The 16,484-nt window shown below is 41.5% G+C and overlaps 1 protein-coding gene across 2 annotated transcripts in view; it reads left to right on the forward strand.

Annotated features, from left to right (window-relative positions):
• The window catches only part of plxnb2a.1 (plexin b2a, tandem duplicate 1), a 239,462-nt gene that overhangs the window by 152,018 nt on the left and 70,960 nt on the right, over positions 1-16,484 (forward strand). For both annotated transcript variants that reach the window (XM_082509940.1, XM_082509941.1), the window contains exons 4-8: positions 11,533-12,050; positions 13,784-14,110; positions 14,407-14,545; positions 15,956-16,101; positions 16,188-16,367. In XM_082509940.1, the coding sequence (XP_082366066.1) occupies positions 11,538-12,050; positions 13,784-14,110; positions 14,407-14,545; positions 15,956-16,101; positions 16,188-16,367 (1,305 nt within the window). In that variant the 5' untranslated portion in view covers positions 11,533-11,537. The remainder of the gene's footprint in view (positions 1-11,532; positions 12,051-13,783; positions 14,111-14,406; positions 14,546-15,955; positions 16,102-16,187; positions 16,368-16,484) is intronic.

Below are 16,484 nucleotides of genomic sequence, written 5' to 3' on the forward strand. Positions count from 1 at the left end.
ATTGATTTCCTTCCTTCCATGCAGTCCAAGGAGTTCTCTTCATTTTTTGAGAGTGCTGTGAAAATAGATTTGACTTGAAACTTTCTTTACATTGGTAACGCATCTGGGAGGATGTTTCTTTGCTTTTATTTTTCATTAAACTTGTGTTTTCCTGGTGAATTAGAGATGTCACTGAGGTGCATTCAAATGCACGTGATTTGTTCAAGAGTTACCAAGAAAGGCTGAAATTAAAACGGCAAAAGTAGATTTGGATAACAAGCAACTTCCTGCTCCCCCTTATTTTCCTTTTAAGGAAATCTGTGAAAAGCTGGCTCTGCCTCCTCAAACTGGTGCAATTTAACCACGTCTAACTGACCCAGCTTTTGATCATCATTACTGTTGATTAACGTGTCACCAGCTTCAACCCAGAAACCCGACAGCAGCTCCAGGAGTCCAAAGGTCCCAAGGTTGAAGATGGTCCTTCAGATTGGGAGCATGATCAACAGCATGCTTTTTGGGGGGGTTTAGACGTTCACAAGTTTGTGCGGTGGTTGTACTGCAACTTCTTTACCATATTAGTAAAGACAGTAACGTCAGATATGTTTGAAAAGATCTAACTTGTATATCTGTTGATGCAATGCAAAATAAATTGGACACTCTGAACCAAAAGTTGGAGTTTTTGAAGTGGCCAGCTAGCATAGCTAGCTTAGTTTAGCTTAAGTAAGAATATGTCAGCTTTGAATGGTTCCCTAAATCTGTTCAATTATTATTTAAAGTTACACTGTGTATGTCGGTGTTAAATGTCAGTGGATTGCAGACTGCATTTAGTTGAGTCCTGTTTTCTTATCCTTCACAATTTAAATGAATAAACCTTGCTAGGCTGGCCGCTGTAAGACAAACAGCTCTGGCTGCCATTTATCTGTAGTGAGTGTAGGCTGTCATTCTGATAATAAGTCTCTAAGTGGGACATGTGGAAACACAGACCCAACAATTGTCCAATATGAACAAGGTATTGGCTGGAAGGAAAAGCTCCCTTTTAACAGAACCAAACTTGGGAAGGGTCGGCCATTTTCTGTAACGAGCTGGAAGATGAGGGAGAGAGAAGAGAAAAGCTTAGACTACAAACTAGAAACAGAGCTGAACTACAAGAGATTCTAAACAATAATATGATAGACGAATAATCGTTACAGTGCATTGACTACACTTCTTCCTGTTGTCATCTTTGTCATTTAAGCAATAAGATATTTCAGTATGTGTCAGTACTGAGTGTTTTTCTTTGCAGTGAACCAGTTAATAGAGGCGTGCTCATTCGTGAGGCTCGCTTTCCTGTATCTGACTGCCTATCATTTTTGTGGCCTCACAGTCGGTCGTCTGTGTCTTTTATCACTCCTCTGACAGTCTGTCTTTTGTCTCTGCCCCGACACTGTTTGTTTCTGCTGTCTGTGTCACTGCCCTGCTGAGATGTTACCAAGTGGTACTACACAGACAAGAGTGTGTGTAGCTGTAACACACTCAGCCTGCTTAATAACTGCTGACCCCTCCGACCTTCCATCATAAGACTAATCCTCCTCTCAAAGGTCACGTCATTAGAGGGTGTTATCCTGTCATGCTATAATGTCCACATTAAGATTAATATAGAACACGGGCAGTAGTTTAATATGCATCCTCGAAGCTTTAATTAACTCATTTTGTTGCTGAGCAGATTATTTTCCCAGTGTCCTTTTTTTTTTTTTTTATTCCCCACCAATTGTATCCTTTGGTCAGTTCATCACTGACAATGTGTTGGAGGTTTCTCTTTTGGAATGAATATTTAACAGTTTTGCCTCTTCAAATGCTTTTAAAAACATTTCGAACGTGTCTTTGTGCATCCCATAGATAAGCAGCACTTACCTTAGCACCAGAGTTAACATATTGTTCAGTTTGCAGGAAACGTGTGCAACATTGTATGCTTATTTAGTTTTGCTGATACATTTCATCAAACTGTCATAGATTAAAATGTTAGACATGAAAATGCTAAAACTAGATTTTTCCAGAGACTGTTATTATTTTTAGATAAGCTTTAGTAACCTTTCCTTGCAATTTTGTGGACATATGGAGGTTGCTGTTGTCAAGGGGTTTTATTGAGTGTTTATGGACAAGAACCTAGCAATTCCACTTGTATCTCATGTTTAACAGCAAAGCTGCAATTTGAACGTTTATAAGACACATGCAAAAAGTTTTTAACCTCCTTCCCTCAAAAGTGTTCTGTTTTGGGGGTTTTCTTGCAATAAAAAAGGGCAAAGAATGTCTGCAGACACAAGAGTCTGGAACAAAGTAATGCCTTTTAGATTTTCAAAGTTTTGGTTTAAAAAAATGTACTTCACTCTCTTTTAACTTTTGATTTTGGTCTGCATCAAGTGGAAACCTTCAAGGCTGAAAAATGATGCGAAAATGAAAGTGCTACAAATTGCACTTCCTCTTATGGCCACTTGAGGGTGGCTCCAAAAGACAATCCATCCTCATAGACTCTGTGCAGCCTGCTACAAAAAAACGCTTTTGGTCTGTAGGGATAGTTTCCACTTTATAAGAACTGTACAATGGCTGAATATTTGATGGTGTGCAGACACGGGGATCTGGAGCTTATTTCGACCTTTCTATCATGGTTGAAGCTTTTCTACCCAAGTTTCTTACTGGGCACTAGTTAGCAGATATTTGTATCTTTGTATCTCCTGTACAGTTTATGAATGGAGCTTGCTAGCATTAGGTGATGACTCAGCACTCAATCCTCTCCTCCAAATAGGAATCCAAAAAACTCACATGGCGTCAAGCAAACGGCTGCAAAATGTGGTGTCCAAAACCAGTGGGTGGCTACATTGATCTTTTATATACAGGTATAAGTTGGGGTAAAATATAGTGACTATGAAGCGAAACAGTCATTTAGTTAAAGCCTACCAGTGTTTTGAAGGTTAGCTGGAAGTGAGCTCTCCCTTCAGTGTTTGTTTATATTTACTGCACATTTTATGTCGTGTCTATAAGTTTCCCTCTGGTATAGTGGCATATTTTCTTTTTCAAACCCATCTTTCTGGGATGACTCGGACGTCTAGGCAGCATATGTGGTGCTAATACAGCAATAGTCTCCATTGCTTTCAGTACACCTGGCGCCTCCTCAAGAGCCTCTTCAAAAGCAACTCTGATACCTCTGCATCCTCTCGGTCTCTGTTTGTATCTCTGCAGTATAAATTGTATGATGTAGCTGTGGACTCTGGGAATGGTAAAGGAGATTGTGTGTGTGTGTGATAGATGAGGTATAGCGACTGTGTGTGTTCTATCCTCTTCGGTCTTTTAGTTTTATGCTTACTTTGTCTCAGCCATGCTCTCCTTCAGGCTTCTTCATTACCACCAATAAGAACTCCATTTCCCCCGGGCTCCGCCAATCATAGCACTCATATCCCCTCTAGGCCCGGCCAATCAGCTCCAATGTTCCTGCGGCCCGATGTCATGAATGGCTAATGTCGCCCAGCAGTGGGCATGAATGTAAATGAGACCACATTGGGGTGTTTTGAAATCGGAGAAGATTCCTCTCATAAACAAGAAAACGATTCTGCTGGTACCATAACTTTCCAGCACACTAATGTGAAAGTAAGATGGAAAAAGATAAGGTGTCATTTGATACTGCAGATATCCAGCCAAGTTAAGAGCAATGTCTAAATGTCAGCCCCACACCTGAGGAGCAAATAGACTGAAGGATGGATCTCGGTACAGTAGCAGGGATCCACTAATGCAGGTAGAAAAGGTGATAAATTGCTGCTTTTCTGGAATTACCTAATGTATATTAACAAGAGGAAATAGTGACTGGGTATCATGATATGTGCAAAATACATACACTGAATAACAGTGCTATTTTTCAGCTCTTTTACAGCTGACTTGATAAACAGTTCTGGGAATCTGAGATTCTTCTATTCCTGGAGAAAGGTGCAGCATATTTGAAAAGGTTTCCATCCAAACTGGGCTCTGACTCAGAGATCCAACATCTGTAAAATATTACAAGAGCTCAGCCAATGTTGGTTTGGATTTCTGCACATTTATACGGGACTTAAAGGTGGATAACTTCATCTAAAATGAGTTATTTTTACATTCTCTGGAAATTCCTGGCATTTTCAGTGATATTCCATCAACACAACCCATCAGGATCAGTTGAACCTCTTAGCTTATGAAAACAGTTATATAATTCTTCTGGAGAGAGTTTGATCATTTTCAGACAGTGAAGCCGATTTTTGACCTTGTCAAAATGTCTATGGTTTATTGCCCCAAGCAATCATTGTACTTACTTTACAGTCTTTAGCTCCAAGCTAGCTAGCGATGACTTCATGGACTGTTTCTCTGTGGGTTTTTCTCAACCTGTAGCTAAACTTAACACTTGTTTCTTATCTTCACCTTAGCTCCCGGGCAAGTCAGATTCATTAGGCCAAGCAGCAGATTTAAACATTTTCAGCTTGGCAGCCCTCTCAATTATACCAGCTTGGTTTGTGGGCAGTCAGGGCAACTCTAGAACTGGCTTGTCTGAACATAACTTAAGACTTGGGATGTCTCCAAAATAATGCAGAACCCTGTAATATACACAGATGGTATAGTTTAAAAGCAACCCTGTGATGAAGATCAAATTCTTTAACAATTTCTGAACTAAAGTTTTTAAGGAGCCACAAAACACATTTAAGCCTTATAAAGAAGGTGGCGCAACCGGCAATAAGCTATTTATGATTTTTTGGTGACTTTGACAATTTAATTTCTAAATTCTTGTGGATGATTTGTAAAAAAATAAATAATAAAATAAATAAAAAGGGGACAATTAAGTGTCCTAACTCATAAACGGTCTTTCAGGAAGTTATTACATACCTAAGCACGACTGGTCTTTTACTGAAAATAACTCGAGTCATCTAGGATTCTTGTCAAAGCCACAGAGCGCCACCAGAGACAGGAAAAAGGGGCCATGTTTTGGCTCATCAGCCACAGGTTTGCAGCCCTTTTTCTTCACTTTTATTTTAGCAGTGCTGGTGACTTGGGTGCTTCAGATTATTTTGCCAGATTTACAAAAAAATGAGCCTTCTTTCAGCTGCTTTGTCATCTTGCACTGAGTACAATTAGCTCTGCTTAAATTGCCTTTACACTGTTTAATAGAACTTTTGCAGCATTGCAACATTTCAGAGAAAAACCTAAAATAAAACCTAAGACTGGACGATCGGGTGTCTCTCCAAGAATGTTATACAATGTTCTTGGATCACAAACTTAATGGAAACCAGACTGTCACATATTAAATGTTTTTTGAGGTGAAATGTTAGCCAGGCACAAACCACATGTGGACAGACAGGCAGGTTAAAGTACAAACACTCAGTGAGAAAGACAAACTGACAGACAGAGCCATAGATGGCGTTTCAGACCAGGTTAATCCCTCGGGATCTCGTGTGTCAGAACACCGGTTTTGTTTGAACTTGTTCCCGCGGGTAAAGATGTAAAGACAGAGAGCGGGAGAGCGAAACAATGTGAATTATAAAGAGCAGCTAGAAAGAGAAAAGCTTAGAGAGGTTAGACAGAAGGAGAAAATCAGTCAGGCTTTATTCCCCTGGCTGGAGCTTCGGCAGACATTCCTGGATTTAGTTTCACTCCAAACTTTTTAGCAGAGGGGTCAGTGCTCAAGACTTTTACAAAGTATGCACCCAGGATTTTAATGAGTCACATACTGCTGTTCACTTGCCTATTAGTGTGTATGTGTGTGTCCTGGTCTTCGATTTTTATCACTGCATTTGCATTTAATCCCATTGTTGGTAATTCCAGTTTTCACTCTAATGCAGTGCTGGTACTACAACGGAGGCAGTTGTAATACTAAATTTAAGCAGACCTTTTACTGAATACATTAATTCCTGAATTCTGTTAACCCAGATATGTCAAACCTATAATCTGACTCCCAACAGATGGATACAGGCGTGCTACAGATGGAAATAAATGAGTGGAGGAACGTGAGGAGGGCTGATGCTTTTGCACAGGTATAAAACAATCAGCCAGTTAGCATCCTTCTCACAAGGGCTGCATCTAACAATGGTTTTCATCCTCAATTAACTGGGTGATTATTATCTCAGTTAATCATTGTCTATAACACATTAAAAGAATGGCTTTAAATGCTTGAAGTTACCGAGACCCAAGGTGCTGTGTTCAGGTTCTTTTACAGTGGTGATTAGACAGAAGGGGGAAGTTGGTGAAACCAGATTTGATATGAAAAATTACTGCTGGGGTCAGTATTACTTATCTAAACAATGGACCTAATCACTGTATGTCCCCTGATTGTGATTAGCCCACACAAGTTTATTGCCAAATGTGTAATTATAGTGTCTTTTAGCTCATTTTGCAGTTTCTTTGCCTGCAACCTAAATGTGTCATCGCTCTAATCAGGATCATTTTTGGCTACCATGTGCATACAGTGGAATATTTGGCATCTAAAGAGCCAGATATTTTCCTCAGCAGTTGGTCAAGACCAAAAATTGAGTTTTAAGACGGCCCATGTTGTAATATTTGTCTTTTTTAGCATGTCTGTTGCCTTGGAGACCAGGTTCACTGGATGTCATATGCAGAAACATTTAAAGTAATAAGCTGAATGTCAAAGACAACAAAGATGATCACAGAGTCCAAAATTCAGTGTATTCAGGGCAGATATGATGACTTCTTCATGGTATACTGGATGAAACTGTCAGCCACATGAGAGTAATCTGACTATTATCATTCCCAGGTATTGCTGTTTATTCAGTGAAGTACACACGTGATGTGTCAAACGCCACGTCTCGCTCCTATTTTATCTCCTATGTGTTTAAATATGATGTAAACCCATTTGTGTCATATTTAAACTCACTGGGTTCTTTTAAGCTCAATTTTTCAATGTTAAAAATTCATAACCTTAAACAAATAAGTCATTAGTTCCTAAAGATGACTAACCACAGACACAGGTGTATGTATATAAAATACAACTGAATTTAATTGAATGAGTGCGTTGAGCTGTGTTGGGCAAAATGTGGCCTGAGGCCTTGAACCCATCCGCCTCTGTCCGTCCCACAGGGCCAGGAATGAGATAAAGTCGAGTCTGTCAGGGGTGCGTTTCATCTGTGACACATGCTGTGCATGATATCAGATAATTTGCAACATGTAAGCTAATTTATATGATGCCATTGAGTTATTTCTTCAGGTAATATTTTCACTGTGAGTTAAGTGAGTTGTCTGTTTCCGCACTCTAAGCCCTCTTTGTCTCAAATCTCCTGTGGTCACTAGGTACAGAGATACTTCCTCACCCTCAGACTGGTTGGCGAGTGGTTGCTGGCTGTCGCTGAGTGAAATCAGTTTTAACAAGGGTGCGACCCCATTAACCTCCTTCTTGCCAATTGCTGTGGCTGCTAGCAGACTGCTGTGGTCACTCATAGTTTGTATGAACGTCGCCGAGTGGTAGCAAAAGTAAAAACTGCTCATTTGCCTACCAGCTTTTGTCTCGTTTACACAATTTTTACTGAATCATTCAGTAGGAATGAGGAAGCAGTGAGCATCCTTTTCAGTTTTCAGCTTTGTCAGTTCCCTCCGTTCAACAGTAACCATGCTTTAAAACATCTTTAAAAATAAGCTGTCAACGCTGATCTTTATGAATATGTGTTTTTATTGTGGTCCGCTTTAAATGCAAAGAGAAGCTTTTCACCCAAGACAACTACACATCTAAAAGTCAAGCTGGTTCTCACAAGAACAAGAGCAGACGCACAGAAACACACACACCCAGTTTATTCCTGAGCTGACACCAGTCAGGGTTAAAGAACCAGAGCAGGAGGATGAAAGAGAGGAAATACTGCAGAGAGAAAAGAAAGGGGCAAGATGGCTGGCAGAGCACAGAGTCAGCTCCTGAGTGGAGCCAGAGATGATTTTTTTTTTCTCCTTTGATGTGGCGGATGCACACATCCATAACAGGCCTTCTGAGCGAGAGGAGAAGGTGAATATACCTGTCGTCTTTATCCCTTCTTACAGAGCTGGGCACCTTGGAGATGTGAAATTTAATGAGAGAGGCGGCCACATGACAGCGACACAGAGGCAGCGTTAACGTGGGAGCAAAAGGTGGTAAAAACACAGAGGAGTAGGTGTTGACCCGCACCCTCATTTGGCAGTTTAACCACATTCGCTAACAAGCACATTTTAAAGGCTCAAAGCAGAAGTAGGAGGGATAAGAAGCTTGTTTATAGTTCACTGTAGAATTTAACCTTTTGACTATTGTAGAGCTGAAAGTGCTGCATAATAATCAGCCCTTAAGTTTGCATCTCTTTAAATGTGTGAAAACTGAGAGTAATGATGTCCAGCCAAATTAAATCTGCCAGTCAGGCGGCAGTGCAATCTTTTCATTTTAACAAACAACCTTTATAAAGCTCAACCAAACTTTGGGCTTCTTTTTCTGAGCCTTTTTTCTTCTACTCCTTATGTTTGTTTTGGTAAAAGAACAACGGGAGACTTCATGCATCCAGGGTACAGGACTCTGGTTTTGAATACTTCCATGTGCCTGTTTTCTTACATTTCCCTGACTTTGGCCAATGACAGGTATTTTCAGTATCAGTTATTTGATTATTAAGAGGCAGTAAATTACTAAGGTTACTGTGCGTATTCAGAATCTGCATAGACGATAGCGACTTGTCTGCAGACGCTTGCCAACTTCTTACTGTGGGTTAGCTCTGGTTGATTACCAGGACTGTGAAAAGCCCGGATGCAAAAGGAAACGGGAGGACCTTCCGACTACTATGGCTACTATAGTTACTATATGTCATTTTAACGTTTAATGGCCCTTAGTGGCCATCTGAAGAAGTGCATGTGGTCTGAGGGTGTCAACATCTTGTGGTGGAGGAACTTGCGTTACCCTGGAAACACAGAAAAACTGAGTATTTTAAGCCAAATCTTTACTTTTCTTAACACTATCCCTTTATTTTTAGCACCTGAACCAGAGCAAGTGAGAGTAAATGCCTGTGCCACCCTCGCCTCCCTCTCCAAACCCAGATATGATGATTTAGTTTGAGGACTTGTTGAAATATTCACATTTTCCAAAAAACAGGGTTTCAAACCTTTGGTAAGCACTGTTCTTGAGTAGCTCTGTGTGTGTGTGTGTGTGTGTGTGTGTGTGTGTGTTCCCAGCGTTTTCTCCTCTCTAGCACTTCTCTAAACTCTGCACTGCAGCCATTAGACTACCTGACTCTTGATATCTGAGGACGGGTAATTTGGGAGAGCAGGTGGGTAGCGAGATAAGTCTTTTCACGCTAATAAATCCCTTTGCAGTGAACCGACCTGAAGTGAATTCAATTAGCAGGGAGCAGAAACACAGGGGATGCACCAGTCAATTGAACACCAATCAGAACTATCTGATTCCTGCTGTAAAAGCAGCAGTTGGCCAGTAAAATACCAGATAATGAAAGCAAAAAATAAATAACCATGATGCGACACTAAGCGTTTTGATTTATGTGAGCGGGGAGGCAGAGACGAGGCCTCGTTAATTAGAAAGATTTTCGTGAGGTGCCCGCTAACATTCAGAAGGAAGAAAGTGATGAAAATGATTTCAGCTGATGTGAAGCAGTTGTGGAGAACCTGAAGTTGCACCTCTGGACATCTGCACAGGGTTAGAGCAGAAAGACATTACAGTGAGTGTGGTGTTGCTGAAAACTAGAGCCTTGTTTTACAGCCACAGGCCACAGCTATAATTAAACACACCCATCTAGACTAATGGAAGGAGAATCTCAGTGTGTCAGACAACTAATTGCTACACTCAGTCTCTCTTTCTCACACACACACACACACACACACACACACACACACACACACACTTCTTTTGTCTTTGCTAATCTAATCTGGCTCAGCAACTCTCACTTTGAGTTCGTTACCTCCACCATCTCCTCCTCCTCCTCCCCCAGCTCCCCCACCCCTCTCCTCTTCCTCCAGTAAAGGATGTTCTGGGTTTAATGAGAAGCTCCTCATTATTTCTTTGCGTCTCTCTTTGCTCTCAGCGTTCATTCTTTTCTCCTTGAGTTTGTGCTGCTGTTGGTGCTGCTCTGCAATGTCAGAGTGCCGTTAAAGACTCTGCTTTGTTTAGAGGACAAGCACTATTCCCAGTGTTTCCACGGTTTCAAGTTCACTGGGTTCGTTGTCAGCAATGTTTGTTGGAGAAAGACAGTTGAACAGGGCTTTTATGAAGCGGTCTTAAATAATATTTAATATAAATGGTAAATGGCCTGTATTTATATAGCGCTTTACTAGTCCCTAAGGACCCCAAAGCACTTTACACATCCAGTCATCCACCCATTCACACACTGGTGATGGCAAGCTACATTGTAGCCACAGCCACCCTGGGGCGCACTGACAGAGGCGAGGCTGCTGGACACTGGCGCCACCGTGCCCTCTGACCACCACCAGTAGGCAACGGGTGAAGTGTCTCGCCCAAGGACACAACGACCGAGACTGTCCAAGCCGGGGCTCGAACCAGCAACCTTCCGATTACAAGGCAAACTCCCAACTCTTGAGCCACGATATCACAATAATGAAAAATCTTGATATATTTTTGTTCAGATAAACATCCATGTCCAAAGATATTCCATAAATAAATGGAAAATTGCCAATTCACTGGTTATCAGTCGGCTGACTATCGGCTCAATTCAGTTCCAGTCCTAACACTGAGGTCAAGGTCCTGTGTTTGAATCCATCGGCCATGTAGAGCCTGCATGTTTCCCCCACCCCTGTGCACGCATGAGCTCCCTGGGCACCGCGACCATCACCACAGTCCAAAGACATGCACGCTAGTTTAAGCCGTGATTATAACTTGGCTCTCCATGTAAAAACATGAAACTATAATGAAAAATCAGTGTGCAGGTAAAATCTGGGTTAAAAAAAAAGCTGCTTTTGCCTGGTGTAAATATTGCATGCAGTTGATAATAATGGAGATGGAGAAGCAGCAGTCAGGAGGAGTGATGGAGTGAGTGGGGGGCAGTGCTAATTGCCCTATTCAGGAGTCTGACGGCTTGTGGGTAGAAGCTATTTGTGAGGGTTTTTTGTGCTTGATTTCAGACTTGTGTAGTGCTTACCTGAGGGCAGAAGTGTGAAAAGGTTTCTCTTTGTTTGCTGCCAGGCTGTCTTGTTATCACTCATCAGTCCTTCCAGGCATTTCATTGTGTCCTCCACACATTTTCGAGTGTTTTTTGGATTTTACCATTTGCCTGCTTCTTGCCTTCACCTTTCTGTGTTTGACCCCAGCATTGATTAAAGATTTTATTTTGGACTTTTAACCCTGCCTCTTTGTCCAGCGCTTTTGGCTTACCTGTGACATTTTAGTGAGAGCGTTAAAAGCCAGGTCAAAAGAATCATCTATGAGGTGTTTGTTGATCAGAGTGTTGTGATTTAAGTATAAAAATATATAAATTGTTGTTGGACCCTTTAAAACTTGGCTGCCAATATTTCCTTTATGAATTTAAGCTAAAAAAAATCAGGAAAAATGACCATTTGAAATAAATGTTTTGTCTCCTGTTTTTGTCCCAGACACGATGGAGCGGTGGTGGGGGTGGTGTTTTGCCCTAGTCTTCGTGGCAGCTCTTTGCTACAGGCCCTCCCACGGTGAGAACGCAGTATTCTCATCCGAAACTTTGATAAACAACGTGGTGGCTGATCCCCACACGGGCCGTCTGTACGTCGGCGCCGTTAACGCAATATACCAGCTGAACTCTGACCTTAACCTCGAGTTCCAAGCCAAAACGGGCCCGAAGAAGGACAACCGGCAGTGCACGCCGCCTGTCAACGACGCCTGCGAGGAGGCCGTGGAAACCAACAACCACAACAAGCTGCTGCTGGTGCACGGGACCAAAGACGTGCTGGTGGTGTGCGGCAGCCTTTTCAGAGGCATCTGCTCGCTGCGCAACCTGAGCAAGGTGGACCACCAGCTGTACTTCAGCGACAACAAAGGGGAGAAGTCATACGTGGCGAGCGCCGAGGAGGGCGTCTCTGTGGTGGGAGTGATGTCGTATTTCACAGAGGAGAAAGACAACTTGACAGTGTTTCTGGTGAGGACGGAAAAACACACATTCGCGCACACAAATGGAAAGTTCAAATTATTTCCTGCAGTAAATAAAAAATAATAATTCAGATGATCTTCACCATCTGTGATACTGTGTGAGCAAACACAATAAAACTGCAATTTGTAGAGAAATTTAATTGGCAGCCATATGGGAAATGAGCTCTCTTGTCAGTTATCTTTAAGTGTTTTTCATTTTATTTATACAGCGTCGGAGAATTGGCCTTTAAAAGATGGTTTATGATGTTATGTCTTCCACTGAGTTTTCCCCTCTATTCCAAACATGCATATAGACGCTTTTAATGGTTCTTCTAATCAAATCAAATATATTTTTCCCCTCTCGATGGCTCTGTTTGCTGGAGTGAGAGGAGAATGGGTTGTATTTCTCAGCAGAAGGATGCACTTTAAATGCATTTAGCAATATATTTTCATCCTATAAAGATGAATGTGTGGTTGATGTGCACATCCAGTGGACACAAACAAAGAAGTGCATTCAAATACTCTCCACTTGATGAATATAGGTCTGGTATTCACTTTCTTTGGCTTCTTGTTGCTCCATCCTCCTCACGAGCCAGCTGCTTGATCCATTGTTAAGGTAAATCTACTGTTAAGTGCGGGTTCTCAGAGTCACAAAGAGCAAACTGTAAGTAAAAATGCAAATAAATCAACCGCTTAATGTTTCCTGCGCCTTTTATTTCCTTCACTGCATGAATTTATGGGCCATGTCACACCAGCATGAAGATGGTTAAAGCGAGGAGCCACGCCGATGCCTTTCTTTGATTTATGAATGTAGCATTTTTTTGTGGAATGTGAAGAAAATACATGTTTTTTGAAACTGGGCTTATTTTTCTTAAGATATTTCAGGCTCTTCACCATCTGTTCTGTAAATGGATGGTTCATTATATGTTCCAGGCATAAATCTGGATACATTAAGAAAAACTAATTTTAAAAATGAGTGGTGGGGGCTGCCATGTTGGAATTTCTTAAATTCAGCAAAGTAGTGAAGTGAGATGTTTTCATACTGGCCTAGAGACCGGTTGACAACCTCCAGCTGCTAGGGAAAAATGTGTTTTCCAAAGGTTGCTGCCTGCCACTGGGTAAAATTGGTCATAAAGAGTTATACTTAGGATTGCTTTGGTGGTTAGCAGATTGCTGTGGTTGCGTGTGATTTGCATGGAAGATGCCACCATGTATGCAAACACTCGCCATTTACTCTCTGAGCTGTAGTGAAGCTTAAAATGCAAACCAGAAAGGGACAGCGTGTCAAGGTAAAAGTTGTCTTACAGCAACACTAACACAGTTCATAACGGTTAACTTTTACTTCACAGGGGATTCTGGTGTGCATTGAATGTTTCACTGTTTTACTACTGCTTGGCGAGTAGCTGGTGAGGTTTGCAGTCCAGTCTTCCATGCCAACTTCCAGGTGTATGGAACCAAAGTAATAACAACAGTTTTCGAACAGGACCCTGTTTATGACCAATTTTCTTGCTAGCAACCTTCAGCAACCTCTCGACTGAAAGGTCAAGACTGTTGGTTTTTGGTGGAGACTGGTCTCTAAGCCTGCATGAATGGGGCTTTAGATACTGTATCAGTGTCACCTCAAGCAACTGGTTGGGATAACTCATTTTTACTTAGCTACCAGTGGTTGCCAGGCAGTTGCCAACTGGTCTCAAGACCTATGCAACGAAACCCTAAATGAATCTGTCACCTCTTTTATCTCAGGTTGCCAAAGGGTACGGCAGCCACGACAGCACCAAGCTGATCTCCACGCGAATCCTCCAGGACCATCGCGATTGGGTGGTTTTTGACAGCATCATTGAGGCCTCTGCGGTCCAGGCGAATCCCTTCGTCCTGTTGTACCTGCACGACTTCCGCTTTGCCTTCAAAGACCGCGGCTTTGTGTACTTCCTGTTCTCCCGTACGCTCGGGGTGCAGGACACCAAGAACTTCACCTTCATCTCCAGGATGTGCGAGAACGATCACTTTTATTACTCCTACACTGAGCTACAGCTGAACTGTAGCGCTACCAACAAGTACAACAAAGTTCAGGTAATGATTGTGCACTTTGCAGACACAGAAATAAGCTGCCAGCAATTAAGTATAACTCTCAGCAGTGACTCAGAAAAACGCATTTTATGTTTGGATGAGTTTGCTTTGAATTGAATCCTTCTCAGGAGTGTCTCGGTCCTGACCTCTAAAAATTAAAAAAAAAACATTTAACATGCTCTTGCACTGGAAGTAGATTCCATTTATGCAGCGTTCACTTTCTCTGTATCGCAGATAAACACATATTTTTAGACAAAGCACCAAACATTCAGCATTTTTATCTTTTCCTCTTCTTCCAGGCTGCTTATGTAGCAACTCCGGGGAAAGCTTTGGCTCAGAGTATGACCAGCTCTAGCCAGTACGGAACAGTTTCAGCCTCTGACAAGGTGCTCTTTGTCACCTTTACTTCTGATGAAGACCCGTCCACTTCAGCCATGTGTGAGTGTCAGCTTGGAACTAAACTTTATAAAGATTCTTTCCAGCAGATCTTTGCAAAGTGAGACAGCACCTGAACAATACAAGCATAGCTCTGGATTTTTATTTACTATATCAGATGATCTTTATCAGCTAAAATGTTTAAAGATCAAACTACATTCTTGGCATGAAACCTCAACTGTAAGCTTTTAAAGTACTCTGACAATAACAGCTGGGCAAATTTGATTCTGGAATATAACCGATGGCTTTTACTCGATTGAACCAGAGGAATGTTTCGTGTTTAAGCCACTAAACGCCGACCTATGAGTCATTCATGCATAAAAGAGATACCAAATTCAAAGGATAAACTAGTGTTGTGTCTACGCACAACAGACAACTCTGCAAAGAAAAGGTTTTAAGTTGGAAAAAATCCTAAAGATGTAACAGTTTGACAGACATAAAGTAGTAGTTTCCCACCAACAAGCTGGTTCACATGGAGACAAAGAGGCCCTGGTATGGATTGGAGCTGCATGTCTTCCATCTTGAAGGCATCTCACTGGCATGAGCTTCATTTTTAAATTTCAAGAAAGTTTTCCTAAAAGTTCAGGCTGTGCTGATGAATAAATATATAAAAATTAAACAAACAGTGACTTTCAACTCCTTAGTATTGTATAAATGTTTTGCCATATATGCTTTACTTGTAGGTTTGCATGTTTCAATAAATCACTGCACCTGTTTCCATTTTTTTTATTTTAGAAAGAAATGGGGGGTGGCTCAGGACTTTTGGACAGTAATGTAGGACAGCAAAGGACAAATGTGTTACCACTAAAACAACCTATACTATGCAAGTATAGTTTAACAAACTCCTGTGTTAAAAACAGGAAGTTTTGTACAGCTACATACTGTTTTTGGTTAAACACTGTAAAAAATCGATGCCTGTTTAAGGGAAAAACCAGCAAATGCTATTGTTATTGTGAATTTCTTTTCTTTGTCAAGCATGAAAACTGTGGGTTTTCTTTGACATCACAGACGTGTGATGTGGTTTCCAGTATTTGTGCAGCCAACAGGTTAAGATTAAAGTTTAGCTAGCAAAAGAATTCCATGACCAAGACTTGTGTAGCCATTAATCACATCTGATATTAATCTTCCGGTGTGCGTAAAAATGTTAAATACAGCAGCATTTTGCCAAAGTGTATTTAATGACTGTTAAAGCAGCAGTTCAGATAAATGGAAGAATCTCCTTTGCTAGCATTAGCCTATCCCAGAATCCAGTTTGATACTGGGCACTGGGATAAATGACTGCTTTTTGAAGTGGGATTAAAAATCAATTATTTTGGTCTGAGAAAAGAAACCGTAAGTGTCCTCGTCTATCACAACTTGTGAATATTAATAATGAGGTTATTGTCGACATGATGTGTTTGCTCCTGTTTGTAGGCATGTACCCTCTGAAGGCAATTAATGATAAGCTGGTACAGATAATAGGAGCCTGTTACAGCAACAGCGGCATCATTGACCATAAACCTGCTGTTTATTCACCTTATTCCTCCAAATCTGACGAGCTGTGCCTCAGCAACAATCAGGTGAGAACATCGGTCTGTGTCAAAAATAAAGCATGGCTACAGCAGTAGATGAAAGGTTATAAAGTAATATATTTCCACTCCATTAGAATGACATGGCTCACAGGTACAAGTGTGGAGCAGAGTTCCTGCCCTCCCCACTGGCTAGTAAGGCTGAGTTCGCCCTAACAGCCGAGCCCTCGTTGACCCATAAGGCTCACTTGACCGCCGTCGCTGTGGCAGAGGAAATGGGACACGCTGTGGCGTTTGTGGGCACCGCCACTGGAGAGGTAACAAATGTTTTTCACTATCCTGTCACTTCTAGATTATTCGTTCCCTCCTCGCCTTTATTTATTCTTTTTTAGGTTGTCTTTTCTTTCTTTGGTTCAGGTACATAAAACCAGTGA

This window comes from Aulonocara stuartgranti (genome assembly GCF_965226115.1).
Source record: "Aulonocara stuartgranti genome assembly, chromosome: 17".
Lineage (NCBI taxonomy): Eukaryota > Metazoa > Chordata > Actinopteri > Cichliformes > Cichlidae > Aulonocara > Aulonocara stuartgranti.